The sequence below is a fragment of the Triturus cristatus genome, chromosome 1_2 (genome assembly GCF_964204655.1).
Source record: "Triturus cristatus chromosome 1_2, aTriCri1.1, whole genome shotgun sequence".
Classification (NCBI taxonomy): domain Eukaryota; kingdom Metazoa; phylum Chordata; class Amphibia; order Caudata; family Salamandridae; genus Triturus; species Triturus cristatus.
Genome location: NC_140580.1, coordinates 714,608,112 through 714,628,297, shown reverse-complemented (window position 1 = coordinate 714,628,297; position 20,186 = coordinate 714,608,112). Strand labels below are relative to the sequence as shown.

The window sequence follows — 20,186 nt, the reverse complement described above, 5'->3', positions numbered from 1 at the left end:
GATGATCGGACTGCCTTCTTTGACAATCCTGTGGCCGTGAGTGACTGGTTGGACTCGCTGCCTGACAGAGGTGGCCGTCCCGGGCCCTCTGCGGGTGCCAACGGTGGCGGGTCCCCTTTGGAGTGACTTTTGGTCCTTGATTTTGCCAATTTGCACTGCTCAGCTGGGTTGTACTTCTTTGGTTCAGTGTGTTTTGCTAGTATGTGTATGGGGGGCGGGCGGGGCCGGGTCCCTTTCCTCCTCCGGGGTCTTTTTGTAGACTGGGGTTAGTTGGGCGACAGGCACACTGCAATTTTGGGGGGTTTTTTGGCCCGCAGGGGTGCAGGGTGGGGGGAGTTGGGTGTTGGGGGGGGTGGGGGGGAAGGAGGGGTTGTTTTGTAGTGTGGTTTTTGTTTGCAGGGCGAGGTATTGATTTTCTTCCACTTTTGGGACTTGTGCTGCTTGCGGGGGGACCTCTGATCTATTGGAGGGGATGGGGGGGGACGGGTTGAAGCTGATGTCTTGGAACGTCAATGGGTTGGGGGACCGTATCAAACGGGGTGTAGTTCTGCAGTATTTGCGTCGTCTGACTCCTGATGTGGTGTTTCTCCAGGAGACGCATTTGGTTGGTAATGTCTGCCATGCAATGAACAGGGGGGGATACCGCCTCGTGGCTCACTCTGGTTACACAACTGGCTCCAGGGGGGTGGGCATTCTCCTGCGATCCTCACTTTCGTTGGAGATCACGAGGGTGGTCTCAGATGACAGAGGGCGTTATGTTTGTCTGACTGGGAGGTGGGAGGGGCATCCCCTTGCCCTGGTCTCAATTTACGTCCCACCGGGCCTCCAGAACTCCACCTTCGCGGACTTGGGTCGAATGCTGCTTGAACTTCCGGATGGCCTTTTGCTTATGGGCGGGGATTTTAATTCGGTGGTCTCGGGTGACCTGGATCGTCACCCACCCAGGGCCCTCCCCGCTGCCCAGGCTTGGCTAGGTGGTCTGTTGGAGACCTTCGGCCTGGTGGATAGTTGGCGATTAATGCATCCGACCCAATGTCAATACACCTTTCACTCTGGGGCACATGGGAGTCTTTCTAGGTTAGACTATTTCCTTATGCCCGCGACGCAGGCGGGTCGAATTCGAGAGGTCAGGCACCTAGCGAGGGGTATCTCCGATCATTCCCCGCTGTGGCTTCTCTTTGACACCGAGTCGCGGTCTGCAGGGCGGATCGCTCCCATTAACCCGTGGTACCTGCGAGACCCCACGACCCGCGAGAGTCTGGTTAAGGCTATGGACCAATACTTTCTTGAAAACGAGGGGTCTGTGTTGTCTGCAATGTCCCTGTGGGAAGCCTTTAAAACTGTAATCCGCGGACACGCCCTCTCCCAGATAGTGGTGGCTAAGAAGCTCAGGAGTGAGGCGGTGGTGAAGCTGGAGACTGACATCTTGGGGCTGGAGTCGGCCTTGGAGGCGGGTGTCACTCCGGACGGGCTCCATGCCCTTAATCTGAAACAGTTTGAATACAGATCTCTTGTCTCCGACGCCGCCAAAACTATGTATAGGGAGCAGCAGGGTCGGTTGTATGATGCCGGGGACAAGGCGGGAAAGCTGATTGCGTGGCTGGATAAGAAGGAGAGAGTGAATCGTGTGGTCCCGGAGTTGCGTGTCTCGGATGGAGTGTGTGTGACGGAGCCTGGTGAGATTGTGGAATGTTTTGCCGACCACCTCCGGACTGTGTACTCCCCGGTGACTGATAGAGATGAGAAAGATTCTCGCCTTCTCCTGAGGGACATTGCTTTGCCTGGCCTTTCTGCCGAGGACCGTGAGCAGCTGGACGCTCCCTTGACGGTAGATGAAATCGCGACTGCGATTCGGTCCCTTCGCTCGGGCAAGGCCATGGGCCCCAACGGTCTGCCTATCGAATTATATAAGTTGCGCCCGGATAAACTAGCGCCCTTCCTCCGTCGTATGTTTCAGGCGTCCCTTGAGGCCGGTTCCCTTCCGGTCGACCAGCGACTGGCCACGATAGTCGTGATCCCCAAGGACGGTAAGCCACGGGACCGCTGTGCCTCCTACAGGCCTATCTCACTGCTAAATGCAGAGCCTAAAATCCTGGCTAAAGTCCTTGCCAATCGTTTGATGAGCGTCATTTGCGATCTGATTCATCCTGATCAATGCGGATTCATCCCACATCGCAACACCGCCCTCAACTTGAGGCGTCTCCATGGCGCCCTCGCCAGGGCGGAGTACCTCTCTGAACCGGCCGTGCTGGTTTCTTTAGATGCCACTATGGCCTTTGACACCATCGAGTGGCCATTCCTCTGGGCTGTTTTGACCAAATTCGGCTTTGGGGAGGGATTTCTTGGCTGGGTGAAGCTTCTCTACACGGGACCCATGGCTCAGGTGGTGGTTAATGGGCGGGTCTCTCGGCCCTTCGTTCTTGGTAGGGGTACGAGGCAGGGGTGCCCGTTGTCCCCTCTGCTCTTTGCTCTCGCCCTGGAGCCACTCGCCGCTTGGCTCCGCTGGGAGCCCTCGATCAGGGGGATCCGGTGGGCCCCGGGCTTTGAGGATCGGGTCTCGTTATATGCTGACGATATCCTCCTGTATCTTACCTCGCCGCGGCAGTCGCTTAACGTTCTCTTCGATGTTCTGACTTCCTACGGGAGAAATTCGGGTCTCACGATTAACTGGTCTAAATCCTGTGTCTATCCTATCTCCGGTGGCCCCCCTCTCCTGCCGCTTCGGCTTCCGATCCAAATATCTCTGTCCGGCTTTAAATACCTGGGGATACACATCTCGTTGGACCCGGTAGCTCGCTATGAGCACAATCTCCTGCTTCCACTTCGACGTTTGAGGGAAGACACGGCTCGGTGGTGTAGGCTGCCCCTGTCCCCACTGGGTCGGGCCGCATTGTTTAAAATGATGTCCCTTCCCAGGTTCCTCTATGCACTTCAGAACTCCTTCGACATCATTCCAGTAGCCTACTTTCGGGAAGTAGAGAGTCTGCAGAGGAGACTGGTGTGGGACGGGCGGGCGCGTATTGCCCTGGCCAAACTTACTCTCCCCTGGTATGACGGGGGCATCGCGCTTCCCGACATTCGCAGGTATTATTGGGCCTCGCAGCTATCAGCCATTAACCACGCCACGTATGCGCCTGGCTTGAATCCGGCGTATGAGATGGATAAATTCCTGCTTCCCGGCGGTAACTATAACAGGGCGCTTTACTCCCGCTCGGCTGGACGGACCCTGACGGGCCCCACTAAGATCGCGGTACGGATTTGGAAGGCGGCCAATGTAGCCATGGGCTGGAGTGAGCGACTAACATGCGCTACTCCTTTATTTGCCTCCGACCGACTGGGAAGCCTCTGGACAACGAAGGGGTTTGACCGTTGGGACACGATTGGCATCAGTAGAGTGGGAGACTTATGGATGAAGGGCGCGGTGAAGACCTTCGCGGCGCTCCAGAGCGAATACGAACTCACGGAAAAGGAGTTTTTCCGATACGCCCAGGTTCGGCACGCCCTGCTCTCTGTCTTTGGGGAGGGGACCAAGATCCCTGCCTCTTCGCCCCTCGAGGACCGCATACTTGATGGTCATGTTCCCGACAGTACTATCTCCTTAATTTATAAAAAACTCATTAACAATCGGGCCGACCTATTGGTGCGCCTTCGGGAGACGTGGACGGGGGACGGGGTGGAATTAGACGACGAGGACTGGCAGTCCGCACTATCGTCCCCCAAGGAAGTTGCCATTCCAGCCCGCCTCCGCCTGGTTCAGCTAAAGATTCTCCACCGGGTGTATGTTACGGGCCCCCGTCTTGTCTCGATGGGATTCTCGGAGGATGGGCTCTGCAGGCGGGGGTGTGGGCTCAGTGCCACCTTTCTCCATATCCTTTGGGAGTGCCGGGAGGTGGCGGAATACTGGCGTCGGGTTCATGGGGTCATGGGGCACGTCACCGGGGTGGAGCTGCTGCCGGAGGTGCGTCGCTGTGTCTTGAATGTGTGGGAGCCCAATGATTATAACGCGGCGCAGACTCGGTGGGCGGCCCTGGGCTACATGATTGCCAAGAGGGATATAGCGCAGCTTTGGGGCTCCCAGCGGCCACCCACCGTGTCAGTATGGAAGGAAAACATGGACTGGTGTATGTTCAGGGAGAAGACTGTATATGTGGCCCGCGGTAAACCCGGGGCATGGGGTAGAATTTGGGGGCAATGGAACGTATATCGTGGGGGTATCTGTACGCCCCCCCTAGTGGACACCGATATTGCTTTGTCCCCCTGACCCTTGATGGTTCCTCGTAACTGATTGTATAATCGCATATATGGATGTTCCTTTCCCGTTACCCCCCCCCCGATCTTTCAATACTCCCTCCTGATGATAGCTAATTGAAGTCTTGGAGTAAAAGTCCCCCGGATGTAGCCTGACCCACGTTTTCTGCTTGTATGCCTCGCCTTTTGTTTTTTGTTGTTATTTATGTTAAATGTATGTCTCCTGCTTCTCTCGAGCTATCCTGAGCCATTTACGGGGCTGGGCCCCAGGTGTCGCCTACTGCTTTAACTAATGTACGATCATTTCTGAATCTAGCGGCCGGCCCTGGTGGTTGTAGGCCCATGCTTGTATCTGATTTATTGTTTCAATAAAATTTTGAAAAAAAAAGAAAAAAAAAAAAACATTGTTAATAAAGCATCTCCATTATTTGTATTAAGACATGCAATGATAAACTGTAACTTTGTCATAAAAGGGGCACACAAATCTTGTTTTCTACTTTTACATATGGTATGAAACAGTCTTACAATCCCTGGACAGGAATCCCTGCACTTTAAAGCCTTTAGGGAAAAGTCCAAGATCCGGGCATGGAGGTTATATTTAGGTTATGGAGAATGCTTTCCCTCATAAGAGAAGTGCACAAGCCACTTTCCTACATCTGCATTTTTTCGATCCCCATGTTTTTAAATGATCGTATTTCCAAAACTGATTATGATATAGACAGGTTATGTTGAATAAGATGTTACAAGTCATAGAACTTTTGGCCTCAAAAATGCAGAAAATCACCTTGATTCACTGTAATGAAAAGACCTACATTTTAACACTACGTTTACAAAAGTCTTGGCAGAAGGTTAAGTTCAGCCTACTTGGTGGATCTTTCGCCCACAACATGCGCCTCTATTTCATTACTTTTTCATTGCCCTAGTTCATTGTAACAAAAAGCAATATTGACCTACTGGTCCAACATTTATAGTTGTGTTTGCATACAGGTCAAGAAAAGATGTATATTGTGGGCACTCACCAGGCACGCACAGCAGAAAGAGACACACAGCCCGCACAGCCATCTCGGCAAAGCTTCTTGGAGGGACTTAAAGGGACACGGTACAGTCTATGGAAAGAGAAGAAGAACGGTGGTGAGCTTGGCAGTCAGTTAACTCCTCCCATTGAGTAATCTCAAGCAGCAGTATGAGATTTAATCTTGACCATGCTGCCCATAGCAGTCTACAGGAACTAAAATATGTGACCTTTTGCCTCAAGACACTAAGGGCATATTTAAGGTAGAAGTGGTGGAGCATGACGTTTGCCTCCATGGCTTAATGCTGCACTCCGACACTTCTGAAACGCAGGCCTGCACCATATTTACAACTATATGGTGCAGCCCTGTGTTTCCCCTTGCACTAGTGCTAAATTTAGTTCCCTAGCGCCAATGCAGGCACCCTTGCACCGTAGTGCAAGGGAGTCTGCATTGCAGGGGAAGATTGTTTATGTGCAGGAAGGCGTCCCTTCCTGCACATTAACAATCTTTAAATGGCGTTTTGTAACTTCTATGTGTGCTGCTTAATGCAGCACACACAAGTTGCAAAACGTAATTTTTTTTAATGATTTCTTATGTGCAGGAAGGGACACCTTCCTGTATATAAACAATCAATGGCGTTTTGCTGTTTCCATGTGTGTTGCACAACGCAGCACACGTGGAAACAGCAAAAACAAGGAGAAATTAAAAATTTCTCCTTGTTTCGCCAGGGTAAGACCAGGTTTTCCCTGTTCTTAATTTGACGCTGCCCCATATTTATGCCACCCTTGGAAATATGAGACAGTGTCAAAATCAATGGGTGTAGCGGTGGAACACCCACCCCAACACCTATTGCCCTCCGCTTTCACGCTAAGTATAGCGTGAAAGGGTGCCTTATTAACAAGGCAGCATTAAGCCACGTTAAGCCTTGCAAATAAGGCGAAACCTCTATCTCCACCACAACGTAATGAAATGTGACATTGTGGTGGCGATAGGGGCTTGTAAATATGCCACCTGGTTTCAAACGTCCCACAGGGTCTGTCGATAGCCACAACCACAACAATAATGCAGCAGTGAAGGACCAGATTCTGTGGCAGGGTTGACCCAATTGTGGGATAAGAAAATAAATTATGTTACATTATGTGTCACATACTGTGACAGTATTGTCTTGCTATTATGACATTCCAACAAACCTTGATATAAAAGAGATCATAAGGGTGTGTTAGATACAAGGGTTTCCTCAAAAGAAGAGTATATATATTCAAAATATGCTATTGAAATGTTATTCATCAGCAAATAATGATTTTGTCGTGCATAGAAATACAGAAAAAACATTTTATTAATGCTGTTAACTCCCAGGGTGAAATAGCATGTCTAAGATATTCAAGCAGTCCACAGAAATAAGGATACCAGTGTACATTTCTTTTACTATACATCCTTTGCTCTGCTTACCCTTGATACGACTTTGAATTAATACGTTAATTGTCTCAATAAGGTAATTGTCTCACTCTGAGACATTGTAAGATTCACGACTTCAGATCTTTAAAAAAGGTAAAGGATTTTGTGCAGGTGTACTAACATTAGGAATAGCGATTTACAAACTACGATTGTCTCTGAATCACAATTAGGAAATCGCCATTCCTATTGAATGAAACTTTATTTTAAATTACTGATTCTTAGTGGGTTTCAAATCGAGTGCCCTCATTTATATTAATGAGGTCGCTCACAGTTTGCGATCCATTAGGAATGATAGCCATCACAGAAATGGAAGCCTGCTGGAGTCAGCAGACCACCCAGTCTGTGATTGCTTTTCAATAAAGTAATCTTTGTAATCTTTTTTTTTAAACAAATGCACCCAGTTTTCCTTAAAGGAAAATGGGATGTGTTAAAAAAAGAAAAGAATGAAACGTTTAACTTTCATTTTTTTAAAGTAGGCAGTGGTCCCGAACTTAAAAAACATTTTCTTAACATTCTCCAAGAGGTCCCTTGGGGTTCCCTTCCTGTTTGCAAATGACTTACCACCTCCTCTGAGGAGCTGGTAAAGCATTACTGTTTTGCGACTGGAATTCGGTTGTAAAGCATTAATACATTCTTTAAGCGATAGCTGTTCGGAAGGGAGGCCCTCAACACTCCATTTCCGAATAGCGATTCCTTGCGATTTCTTAACCCCATTTAGCACATTTGTACAAGCCATTTAGTGTTCACAAATCCTGTGATTTGGCTAATTGCGGGCTTTGTGACTGCTAAATTGTTTTGTACATTTAGCCCTTTATGTTCCCTGAGTGTCCTCCTGAAATAACTGCTGTTAAGAATAGTGTCTGTGGTGTAACATGAATTTAGATACTGAATCAAACATGTTAATGACAATGAAGTAAATCATTTCCATCTTGTTTTGACTTACACTTAAATTGTAATTCTTTTCATGTTGTAGACCTCCCAATTCATTAACTGGAGATATTAATACTGCCTTGGGTCCAGATGGATTCACTGAAGAATTTTTTATACACTGGTCTCAGTTACTCCTCCCTAAAGTGTCAACTCTCATATCTTTTTTTTTTACAAACTGATGAAGCCTCTGGATCTTTCCTTGAAGCCTTGATTTGCCTCATTCCAAGGATGGCAAAGATTTGCGCTATTGCAAGAATTATAGACCTATCTCCCTGTACATAGACTACAACATTTTCTCCTTGGCCTTGAGAATGGACTCCTACCTGCCAGACCTTCTGGGCAGGGAACAATCAGGGTTTGTTAAGGGTTGCTACATTACAGATAATACCATATTATTCTTCGACATTCAATCTAAGTCTTCCCATACCTCCGAGTCTTTAGCCGCAATTGCATTGGATGCTGAGAAAGCATTCGATAAGAGTCCATTGGCCTTTCCTTTTTCAGTCTCTCAGATGGTTTGGATTTGGTCCAAAAATTAGATCTTTGATTTCTCTCCTTTATTCAAATTCTAAAGCAGTAGTTTTTGTCAACGGTACTACTTCCCCCTTGTCTCCTTTTCTTTTCAATGTAGCCTTAGAACCCTTCCTTTCCAAAATAAGTCAAAATCAGGGAATACACGGTTTTAATTCTAATACATTACAAGTGAAACTTGCTGCATACGCTGACGACATCTCATTATTTAATTCAAATCCTCAATCTTCCATTCCAGCCTTTCTACAAGAAGTGATTTCATATTCTTTTGTCTCTGGATATAAACTAAACGACGATAAATGCAAGATCCTGCCCCTGACCAAGTTTACGTTCAAAGAAGATTTTATCAGTTCTAACTTTACCTGGAATCCCAAAGATATAAAGTATTTGGGTTTACACGAATATAGAGAAATGTTTGTCAAAACTGTCAGATTTGACGGGCAAGTGGCACCCTCTCTATTTGTCATGGTAGGGACGTTTAGATACCATCAAAATGATGCTCTCTCCTATTATTCTTTGCACTATTTCTAACATCCCTATGGTTATACCCTCTAAATCTTTCAAGAAATTTAATTCCATACTCTCTTCTTACCTTTGGAGCAATAAAAGAGCTTGCATGTCTTTATTAAACCTTATGTGTCCCAAAACAGAGGGAGGAGTTAATTTTCACGATTTTTCTAAATATCTCAAAACATTTTTGTTGCCCCAAACCTCCAATTGGATATCAGATTCCCTGCAGGTTCCACCTCTCTGGGTATCACTTAAACAATCTTATTTGTCTCCCTTTTCTTACCATGAATACTTGTCATTCACACACAAACCTCAGGATACATCGACTCCCATTCTTAAACACTCAAGCCGATTATTAGAATCGGTTCTATCATTCATTCCTAATGATCACAAAACGTTTCTCAAGTCCACTCTATGGCATAATAAATTTATTTTGATCAAGAGTAAGCCTGTGTACTGGAAAAACTGGAGACAAAAGGGTGCTTAATCTGGGTAAATCAATTATTTGAAAATAACAAAGTAATGTCCTTCTCTCAAGCCAGCCTTCGATTAAACTTTCCTCCCTCATACCAATCATTATATAATGCCTTATGCCATGCCTCTGATCAGTTTCCATCATCTCCCCCTCATATATCCCAGAATATTACTAATTTTCGTAATCTCCTTCACACAAATCCTAGAGCTTCCACCATTTACTCTTTTATACGCAAGTCCAATAACACTAGAGACAAAACTAATATAGAATTAGCTTGGGAACAAGACTTCGGAAAAGATTGGTCAATTCTCACTTGGACTAAAATCTGGTGTAAGATCAGGAAAACCTCCAGAGCAGCCAACACTAGTCAAACACTTTTTTGATATATAATATATAATAGGCTCTTCCTCTCCCCTAGAATCCTACATAAAATGAACAATAACATATCAGATGCTTGTTGGTCCTGCTCTTTAGTACATGCCGATTTAAAACACTTACTCTTCACTTGTCCTTACCTTCATGATTTCTGGGAGAAAGTTTGGAAACAAATAGTTGTAATTTTTGACTACACAGCTCCTTTTTCCTACGTTAAATTTTCTTGGGTTTCATGTCAGATGAATGGGAAAATTGTTCCTCAAGCATACAAATTCTGGACTTGCTCATAGCAGTTGCATTTCAAGGATCTATCCAAATTGTCTTTCTAAGCTTGGTGGTACGCAGTCTGCTATAATCATAGATTACATACAGATTATGTGTGCCTTGCTTCTATCGCTATAAAGAGATTATTATTATGGTCCCGTCACCCAATTCATAGATAGGAATGCAAAACATCACAAAATGCAAACTCCTGTAGAGCATGAAGTTTTGAAGCCTCCTTGACATTCCGTAATACATGACTTATTTTGTTTGTCTAACAAACATATATGGTTATAGGTCAGCACAGTTTACCAAATTTTGAATATTTTTTATGTAATCCTCACCTTCTCAGATGTTTTAATTGCTTGCTATGTATGACATTCATTGTACTTTGTACTTTACTCTTTAATAAAATTACCTTTTTTAAACTTAAAAGGTTGGTTCGTTCTTCCCACAAGGCCGCCAAAGTGAGTTACGTACTGGCCTTCTAAGTCAGGAAAAGTGTGCTTCATCCAGAATTCAAAAGTACTCTGAGGAAAGTGCAGAGGATGTTTGCAAATCATAGGACCTTGTAGCTGTTAATGGTTGCCTTTCCTAAAGGTTGTTCAAAGCCAAGTATCCTAGAAGAACTGTGCTTCTGTACCCTGCACAGGTGCAGGAATGCTATACTTCCCAGTTGCGGGAGAAGCAAGCCCCTGTTTTGAGACAAAGACCAACACAAAGCCCAGCTGATGGGAACTATGCCTGGACTTAACAAGCCTCAAAGGAGCAGGCTGCCCATAAACCATGAGATTGTTTCAGCCTAGCTGGCCAGAAAAAACAACAAAGACCAACAATAACAAGCATTTACGTACCGCCAGATTTAACCTCCAGGAAAACATTAGTGGGAATTCAGCACTGTCCATGACCTCCCCTGGACCACCGGAAGGTCAAAACCCCTCACTGCCATCTGGCCAACGAGGTTCAAATTTTTCCCCCTCCGTCCAAAGTCTTGGGGTTGTGTTCCGCTGGATGCAGCAACTCGCCACAGATCCAGAACTGTTTCAACCAGCTGTCGCTCAGATAGTTCTGTAAATGAACTTGATTAAATCTATTGAACCCAGACCATACATTCCAGTTGTCATCTGGGGCAGGCATATTATATTATGTGTATTTGTAAAGCGCCCTATCACCTGTGATGGTATCTTAGCACTGAGCAGGTGTGTGTGCCTAGCCCTACCTATGGTAGGTTGGTTAACTTAAAAGCAAGGTCTTCAGCTTCTTGCGGAATTGAAGAAGTGAGGAGGAGGCTCTGATGTGGAGAGGGAGGGTGTTCTACACTTTAGAATTGATGTAAGAAAACACTTCATCCTCCTGATCTGGTTCTTTTGTATGTGTGGGATGTTGGTGAGTAGGAGTTCTGTGTAGCAGAGGTGTCTGCAAGGTTGGTGGAAGGAGATGCGACTATTCAGGTGGATGGGGCCCGAGTTGTGGAGTGCCTTGAATGTGTGTAAGAGGAGATCAAATTGAGTGCATTTGTGTACTGGAAGCCAGTGTGGTTCCATGAGGTGTGGTGGATTTTAGTTTTGTGTGGGAGGTTGAGGATGAGTCTGGATGCTGAGTGCTGGATGGTCTGTAGTCTTCTAGTGATTTGCTGGGTGATACCGGTGTAGAGGATGTTACCATAGTTCATCTTGCTGGTGACAAGAGCATGAGTGACATTTCTTCTTGTGTTGCTCGGGAGCCATTTGAAGATCTTCCTCAGTATCTTCAGGATAAGGAAGCAGGATGCAGTGACGGCGTCGATTCATGCAGTCATGTCCAGTTTGCTGTTGATGATTATTATGAGGTTCCTGGCATGGGTTCTGGGTGTGGGCATGGGTCTGAGTTCGGCTGGTCACCAGTTAGCGTCCCATGTGTGGTGTTTGATGCCAAAGATCACTACTTTTGCCTTGTCCGTGTTGAGCTTGATACAGACTAGTATAAGCCCGTTGGACCCACAAGAGCCGCCAACAACTGAAAATCTTAATCCTGTCTGACCCATTTCAAGATGCAGGCCTCTGAAATAGGGAACTTTTAACCATTTACCCATAAAAGCATTTGTAAGCAATTTGGGCCATTAATTGGCTTCCTTCCAGAACTGTGTCCTGCTAGACACCTAGTACCATACACATTATAGACTAATTGAACTGACCACACTTTTGTGAACTTGATTTTGGCACCTTGATCATTGACAGAAGGTGGAACCTCTGTTCCGGTTATGGGTAGTGCTTTTGTTTGAGGTTATTGAAATTCTATAACTGTTTTTGCGAGGAAAATACCAGCAGGGCCTCCAAAGCACTTAAGCAGACATTTATTAAGGTTTTGCGCCATTGCCTTATCCTTTACCAGTGCCAAGATGCTCTCTTTTTGGGTAGCAGCCACACTCTTCAAAATTCTCATTCATTCATTACAAAGTTACATAAAGTGACACACAGTGATACGTCGTTATTAACTTTCCAGGGCAAAAGGCATTTTGTGCTGGAAAGGTGCTATTTTTTCAGCGCACAAGGTGATTTGCGCTGCTTAGCGTTGTTTTGCAACAAGGGGGTCTTATTGGAGCGTTACATGGGAGGATCAGCAGAAACACCTATAGGTTTTGACGAAACGCCCAAGCTACAAGCATAGCCAGGCTGGGCTTTGTGTCAAAAACTGATGCCTCTCCTTGAATCAGGACTTAATAAGGAGAAATGTTTTTATTTTGCAAAACAATCCATGCACTGTATGTGTGGTGTAGTGTACAACACATCAGAGGCTCAACTACTGCCAAAGTTCGGGGGGCGCTACTAAACATTTTGAGGGGGGGGGGGGCGATTCTTCAAGCAATATGCTGAGTGGAGATGCAGGGGGTCTAAGAAGGGGTGAAAACACAACAAAGCCTCGTTAGCAAGTAAATGGTCTTTTAAAGACCTGTGAAGTACTTGGGTGCGACTGTGTGTGCCCGGGAAGCTGTCTCAGCCGGGCTGACACACACGACCGGGGGGGAAGGGTGGGTGGGGGCTGAAGCCCTTTGAGCCCAATGGGCGTTGCGCACCTGCAACACATACCCGATGCAAAGGAGCCTTCTGAAGTGTGTCTAGGCATAGTAATTTATACTGGAAAGGATGTGACCAGTACAAATCCTATTCTAGACAGCACACACTGACCTCTGTGAGGCTGTGCTTTGCACTAGGAAGCCTAATTAGAAAGCCAGCTCAGGGAATAGCAGCAGGCCAATGTTAGTAGCTAATTCCACTTAGCTCAATACTGCACAGGAAATTTGGTTGCTGTGCTGTGTTGCATGAAAAATTATTAAATCGTCCCCCGAGTTTCCCAGCCTCAGTCGGTCCGTGAGAACCGTAAGAGTAGGTGGACAGACATATCCTATCCAGATACATTCTATTTTTGTGTCTGGCACATCTCTCCATTGGGCAGCCAGACGTAAACAATCTGTAGTACAATTAAACAACCTCTTAAGATTTTTTGGAATCAGAGAGACCACCTCCTTGATAATCGCAGGTGTGAAGATGGGCAAAACCTCTGAATCCCTCTAGGGCAGATGGGTACAGGCACACATGGGATACCGTGGAGGCTATGTTCTAAGTAAGGGTTACTGTCTTCAGTGGACCGGTACTATCTCACTTTGGGATCTCTGATGGGAACCCAGATTTCAAAGGGTTTCTCCAATCAGGAGTTGAGGCATATTTGACCATTGTCATGTACCCGAAGCCTGGCCTGCAGCTGGTATAGATCATGTTGGTCAGGTCACCTGTGAATTAGCACTAAGTGACACGGCACAGTTGATAGGCGAAAGCCTGGAAAAAATAAGGAAATGGGGAGTAGCGGGGAAGGATTAGGACTCTTCCTCGCCCAACCATACACCTCTGATTCTGAAAGAGAACCTCTCTCTCTCGTTCTCTCATTTTCTTCTCTCGGTCTCTTGCTCTCTCTTTCTACTCTCTCTCTCGTGCTCACTGTCACTCCTCTCGCACTTCTCTTTTTTATAGTTTCAGGCTCTTGTCCCTTTCTCGATTGAGGTCTTGTTTATATCTCTAGCTCTCTTCGGCATCTCTTGATGTTCCCTTCATTTCCAAGGTTCAGCTTGGCACCCAGCCAAGGTTCTGTTCACAGGCTGTTTCTTTCAAGGCCCAATCTCTTACTCATGTGTTTCGTTGGCCTCTCTTGGGTTTCTGTTCTTGCTATCATACTCCAGCCTGCCTCTCCCGAGCTCTTGTTCACATTAACAGACTCCACAAGCCTCCTCAGCGGCCCATGCTTTTCGTGCTCTCGCGGGCCTCTCTTATCCTGTTCATCGAAACAGACATTTACCGGGCTCCTCTGAGGTCATGTTCCATTTGTTTGAGCTCTCGCCGCCCCTCTTAACACAAGATTCCCGCATGTTCCCAATTATCGTCAACTCCCTGGGAGACTTCCCATTGAGACCAGGAACTTCCCCCCCAAGCCGTGCCAGCCATGTCTAAATGAGAACACATGCGCCTCGCTTCCCATAATCATAAGCCTCAGGAAGAACTGGATTGGCTGAGAAGCTTAGCGAAGGCCTGACCAGCATCCCTGGATATTATCAAGGCCGTGCTGTAGGGCCAGGGAGAACAAGAGGGGCAGAGAGACCCCGACGTCTGCCAGGCAGGCTCCCTGCTGGTCAGGGCACTCACAATGAGGTCAGGGGTACACTTCCCTGTAGATCAATCAATCAGAGCTGGTGAGTGCTTGTGAAACTATCAGTATGTTTTGGCCAGAGTCATGTGCATGTCAGGCACATATCTGACAGAGCCGACGAGGCTAAAAGCAGTCATTTAAAAGACGGCACACCTCTGAAAGAGCCCTCGGAGCGGGCAAAGTCAGTTAAATGCGAGACTCGGAAGAAACCACTGCAGCTGCACGAGCTGCATTTTCTACATGTCAGGTTCACTTTTAATTGAGCCGGGTGATCAGTCATTAAACTTGAAAGTCTCACACAGAAGGAGTAGGTGGAGCTAGGTTAGTCATTTCAATTTCATCCTGACTTGAAAAAACGCAGGTGGACCTGGGTCACAGGCATTCAGGGGCGGTTTGAGCACTGGTGGCACCTGGTGCGACACTCTATTTTGGCGCCCCCGTTTATCTTCCTCTCCTCGAATTCACTCACTACCACTCTCCGACAGTGCCCCCTCACCTCTTCATTGCCCCTCTCTGACATACATTTCCTTTTTAGGTCTCGACCTTGCTATCGCGTAAGCGATCGCAAAGCGAAACTATAGAAAGCGGGTTTGAAAAGTGCTCCCAAAAAGCGGATTGCATGGCTAGCACGCGCACAATCACACGCATCGTGCCGCCATGCAATCCGCCTTTTGGGAGCACTTCAAAGGGTTCGCTCCCCCGCCCCCAAGCGCGCGCGCACCACGCTCCGCCGGGCTTGTTAATCCCAGCAACCAAATGTGAGCGCCAATCTTTCAACCACCCCAGCCCCCACTAACAACAAGGTCCACTCCCTCGCCCCCGCCACCTCAACGTTAATACTTCTTTGCAATTATAAACTATACTAAGAAATCCGTGCATATAGGTGTCGCATCGAGTACAGGCTGTGGACTCCCACCCGTTGGCAATTCATTTGTAGTGTTTAACAAGAGCACGGCGCTTCTTCGCGCTTTATTGGGCATAGTTTGATAAACGCTCCTTCTACAACGTACAGCGAGTTTGACTTGTGCACATAGGTGAAACGGACTTCAGCACAGGGAGAACCCTCTACCTCGAGTGTAGGATGGCACACCGCCGTGCTCTTTGCTGAGTGTATTTGTATATAGCGCCTGCCGTGGCCATGCCTTGTAGCGCTCTAGCTGGTTTTCTCGCTGACCGTGCGCGAAGTGACACGGAATCACTGAGTCGGTGTAACAAGGCACCTGTTCTATGCACAGTTAAATGAATGTGTGGAAGCAAAAACTGGAACGATATCGGTCTAGGTTAAAAAATGTCAAGTGACAATTTAACTGTATGTTACCGACTGCCTTCCTCCGATCTGTGCTGCCGCCATAGAAAAGCAGACGTTAATATTAAAGTGTCGTGTGTGTACTCTGAAAGGTCAAGCTCCGGACAGCTGAATAAATACAATTATCACAGCTGTGCGGAGGGAAAGCACTGGTTCTGTGGAAGCGCACAACTTCTGCCCAATCAAAACATGTACTTGTGGGTCGAAAATCTATACAGGTTTTATCGCCCTCTGAAAGTATTCCCCATGGTAGAGTGTTTCTATGCAGTGTCCTTGTGCAAGAGAACAGATACGCAAGGCAAAAAATAGCCGGTCAGAGTAAACTATGCTATGCAGATATTTGTGCAAAAAACAGACAAAACAAAAGTTGCCATTTGTGTGATGAACTTATCCATAAACGTCAAAGGCGAAACAATAAAAAACTCACTATTTCGCACACTTGTTTCGAGTTGAGCTGACCTTTGCTTACGTCAACCCTCGTCCCAGCACACAGGGAGCCGGTGAGCCCTCCTTGTATTCAGTTTACAGACCTAAAAGGCGGATACCTAGGAAGCATCGTAGACATGGTCAGTTGGAGTTCATTCATCTTTGTGCCACTATGGACACCAATGCTCTTCGTCCTAGACTTCAAATAGCAAACGGATGCATTCTGGGAATTGTGGTGTTTGGTCTCCTCTGCTGAACAAAAGTGGACAAAGTAAACGCCTGAAAAATAATCCCAAACGGAAACATGACTCATTTAGAGTTAAATGACAGAATCGAGATCACTCCAAGCACACTCATTTCTTCATTCTCGTACGGATCATTTTACAAGAAAATGATACAGTGCCCTGGCTTTGATGGACAGCTGCCCTGGGGCACGTCATACATTTTAATTTCCATCTGAAAGAAACGGACTTCAGAGTTTTGTTGTTTGCAGTCACCAATCATATGATCTTCAACTCGTTTTCTTATATCATTTTCCAACAACAGATCTTTTCTAGTTCGAGTTTTCAGAGCCATCAAGATAACAAGCATTTGCAATGCAATAGGTCTCGAAGTTATACGAGTTTGAGAAATTGGCATTATAAATGACAGTGCCTTTTATTTATGTTTTAAAAAAACCAAACTTAAATAAAAAGCATTGTCATTTACAATGCCAATAGCTCAAACTCCTATAAATGCGAGACCTATTGCATTGCAAATGCTTGTTTTTTAAAGCGCTACTCATAGTTTCACACTCTGTTTTGTGATCTGCAAGGTACACGTTTTCTGCAGCAGGCACATTAACCCTCTGCCATGCGGATCCGAACGTTAGTAAGGAGCGTGGGACGTTTTTTGGCGAGTTACGGGAGGAACATCAGGTGCCCCAGATTTAAAGGTATTGATATGGATGAATTGGGCTATAATTGATCTATAGCTTTTTTGAAGAGGGACTCGCCCGGATTAATAACAGATAGATTGTAATCCCCGTCCTGAGGAAGCTAAAAAATTGGAGGCTGAAACGCGACCGCGTCGACACACAGATTAATGAGGAGTCCACCGATTGGGTTGACTAAAAATTAGTTATCTGGCTCACGCAATAAATTAAGATAGAGGAATGATACCTCTGACGCCAAGAGGACTACCTCTGAATGTATCACTGTGAAGAAGAAGTGTACATAATTACAATATCAGTTAGGGGAATGTATAGGATATATATGTTGTATATATGAGATGTATATATGTTGAATGAATTTGTATATATGGGTTGTTTCTCAATGAAAACTGTTGTGATTTTTGTATAATTATGTGTATTTCTTACCCTGATGTTCACTAACAGATATCTGCATCTGAAAAATAATTTTTGAATTTTTTGATAAAAGAAAAAATAGATTGCCAAGATAATTTATAGTTTCTTGTGCTAAAATAAACAAGAGATTGATCCCTCCATCCCGATTTTTTTATTTATATAGTATAGATGTTTCTATGCCCAGGTATGGAAGGGTCATTTGGGTATGCCCCATAGTGTTCTATTGGTGGCACCTGGTGCGACACTCTTTTTTGGCGCCCCCCGTTTATCTTCCTCTCCTCGAATTCACTCACTACCACTCTCTGACAGTGCCCCCTCACCTCTTCATTGCCCCTCTCTGACATACATTTCCTTTTTTTTTAAAGCGCTACTCATAGTTTCACACTCTGTTTTGTGATCTGCAAGGTACACGTTTTCTGCAGCAGGCACATTAACCCTCTGCTCTACTTTATGATGAGTAAAAACTGACATGCGACAGAATTCGGATCTCTCACCAGCAATAACATTAATCACTAGAGTTATCGGGACATGTTTTTTTCTTGCCTGAAATTTGCTGGACGCACAAGGCAGTTCACTTGCTTTTAAACCCATCAATTATATTGAAACAATGCGCCCCCACCAAACTCAGCGCCAGGTGCAGCTGCACCGGTCGCATCGCCCTAAAGTGGGCCTGGAGGCATTCACCTGAAAGGCTCGCCTGTGGAAGAGAAGGTGGCTTTGGGTCACATTTGTTGACATTAAACTTACACCTCTGAAAATACAGGTGGATCTGGTAGGAGTCCTTCGCATGAAGGCCTCACTTCTGAACCAAGAGGAGACGTTGAGTCAGACACACTCATTTGAAAGAGCAGAAGGGGCTGGGTCAGAGTCAATCACCGGGAAAGCCACACCTAGGAAGGAGCAGATGGGGCTTTGAGTTTTTCACAAAAACCTCACCTTCGAAAGAGTAGATGTACCAGAGTCTCGGTCAGTTACACATCAAGCGTGCCTAGAAATGAGCAGATGGCCCTGGGGACAGAAGAACCAGTTACACCACGCCGTATAGAAAAACTGCACATTTATTTTACCCTGGCAAATGACTGTCCCTTTCCCAGACCTGCTGGCTCCAGGGAGGTACCAGTGAATTAGGAACCTCCCTCCATCACTCTGACAATCCGCTAGAGAGCCCAGGAGCAGCTAGCCCTACCAGATACCGGAGGGAATAACCTAATTTCCCCTTCAGACACAACCCACTCACTCCTCAGCACAAGCACTTTGGCACAGACATGGAAAAGCTTTACATCTGCAATTATCATCCAGACTCATTTCTGTAAGCCTGAAGGCTCTGGCAGAGAACCAAAGGCAATGATGGAAAAGAGGGAGGGAGCAGCACATATTAATCTTTGGACCTAGCGCTAAAACTCATGTTCGCGGCTTGAGTTCCAGAGTATTTGTAATTTTATTTATATAGCACTTACTACCCCTGACGAGGCGCCAAATTGCTTTTTGGCGAGTAGCATGCTACTCTGGAACCCAAAAGGATCAGTGGTGGATTAGTACAGGGAAATATGAGTACAGTATTAGTATAGGGAGGTACGAGTTAGAGCGGAGGAAATGTGATTCTGTTAGCTGGATTGAATAGAGTGATAAAAGGATAGAAGAGGGAAGAACATCAGAAGTGTTAATTTGGAGATCTTAGTAGTAAGTTGAGGTCTAGGATGACGAAAGGAGATATGGAGGAGGAAAGAACCTGTAGAAAGGGATTAAGAAGAAAGAGAATCAGTAGAAAAATTAGGGTTGGGGTGAGTCAAAGGAGAGATAACTGAGGGAGAATTTAGTAGGGTTGTTTGGGAGATCATAGTAGTAAACTGATGTTTGGGGTGAGCCAGAATCTGTAGAGGAGGGAGGAGCCTTTGAAGGGTTATTTTGGAGATCATAGTAGTAGAAAGGGTTTGGGATGAGAGAGAGTGAAGCCAGAGGATGAATTGATAAGAGGTGTAGAGTGATGGCAGGACAGAGTAAATCTTTACAGAGAGTAATATTCATGTAGAATAGGACTAAAATAAATATATAGGTACATTATTACATAGTACAGGAATATATGTGTAACAAGTATAATATATTGAGATTTGTGTGTTTTGTTTTTTGTGGAGTAGTGAGAGGAGAAATTGATGTTGGGGTTTTCTGTGAACGAATTGTATGGGCAGTACTGCTTGTGAGTGGTATTTGAATAGAAACATAAAACCCGGATTTCCGGAATAAAGAACCTAACCATGGGAGAAAACGGGGCATTTACTATATGAGGGGCATATTATCAATGATGGCGTTAAAAATTATCGCCGGTTTAGTAGCAGAAAACTGCAGCTAAAGCGGATATAATGGGCTTGATAATATGCCCTGGAGAATTCCAATAGAAGTCCATGTTCTATCTATCCAAATGCTTGTAGAAAGCTACTGATAGGAAGAAGAGAAACAGGAGCGAGCTTAATGTGAAAGGCAAAAAGGAGGGGAGAGGGTTATAAGAGAATGAGAGAAAGGTGATTAGGGAAAAGAACGACGGGTAAAGAATATAGTGAGGAGTAGAGACAAGGGAAAAGAGAAGATAGGAGGTCAAAACAATAAAGAAATTGGAAGGAGACGGTAGTGAGAAAGAAAAAA

The 20,186-nt window shown here is 45.7% G+C and overlaps 1 protein-coding gene across 1 annotated transcript in view; it reads right to left on the bottom strand.

The window, feature by feature from the left end:
- MFAP2 (microfibril associated protein 2) overlaps positions 1-20,186 on the bottom strand; it is a 224,523-nt gene that overhangs the window by 152,815 nt on the left and 51,522 nt on the right. The window contains exon 2 of the mRNA XM_085608588.1: positions 5,268-5,354. Coding sequence (XP_085464714.1) covers positions 5,268-5,310 — 43 coding nt within the window. The 5' untranslated portion in view covers positions 5,311-5,354. The remainder of the gene's footprint in view (positions 1-5,267; positions 5,355-20,186) is intronic.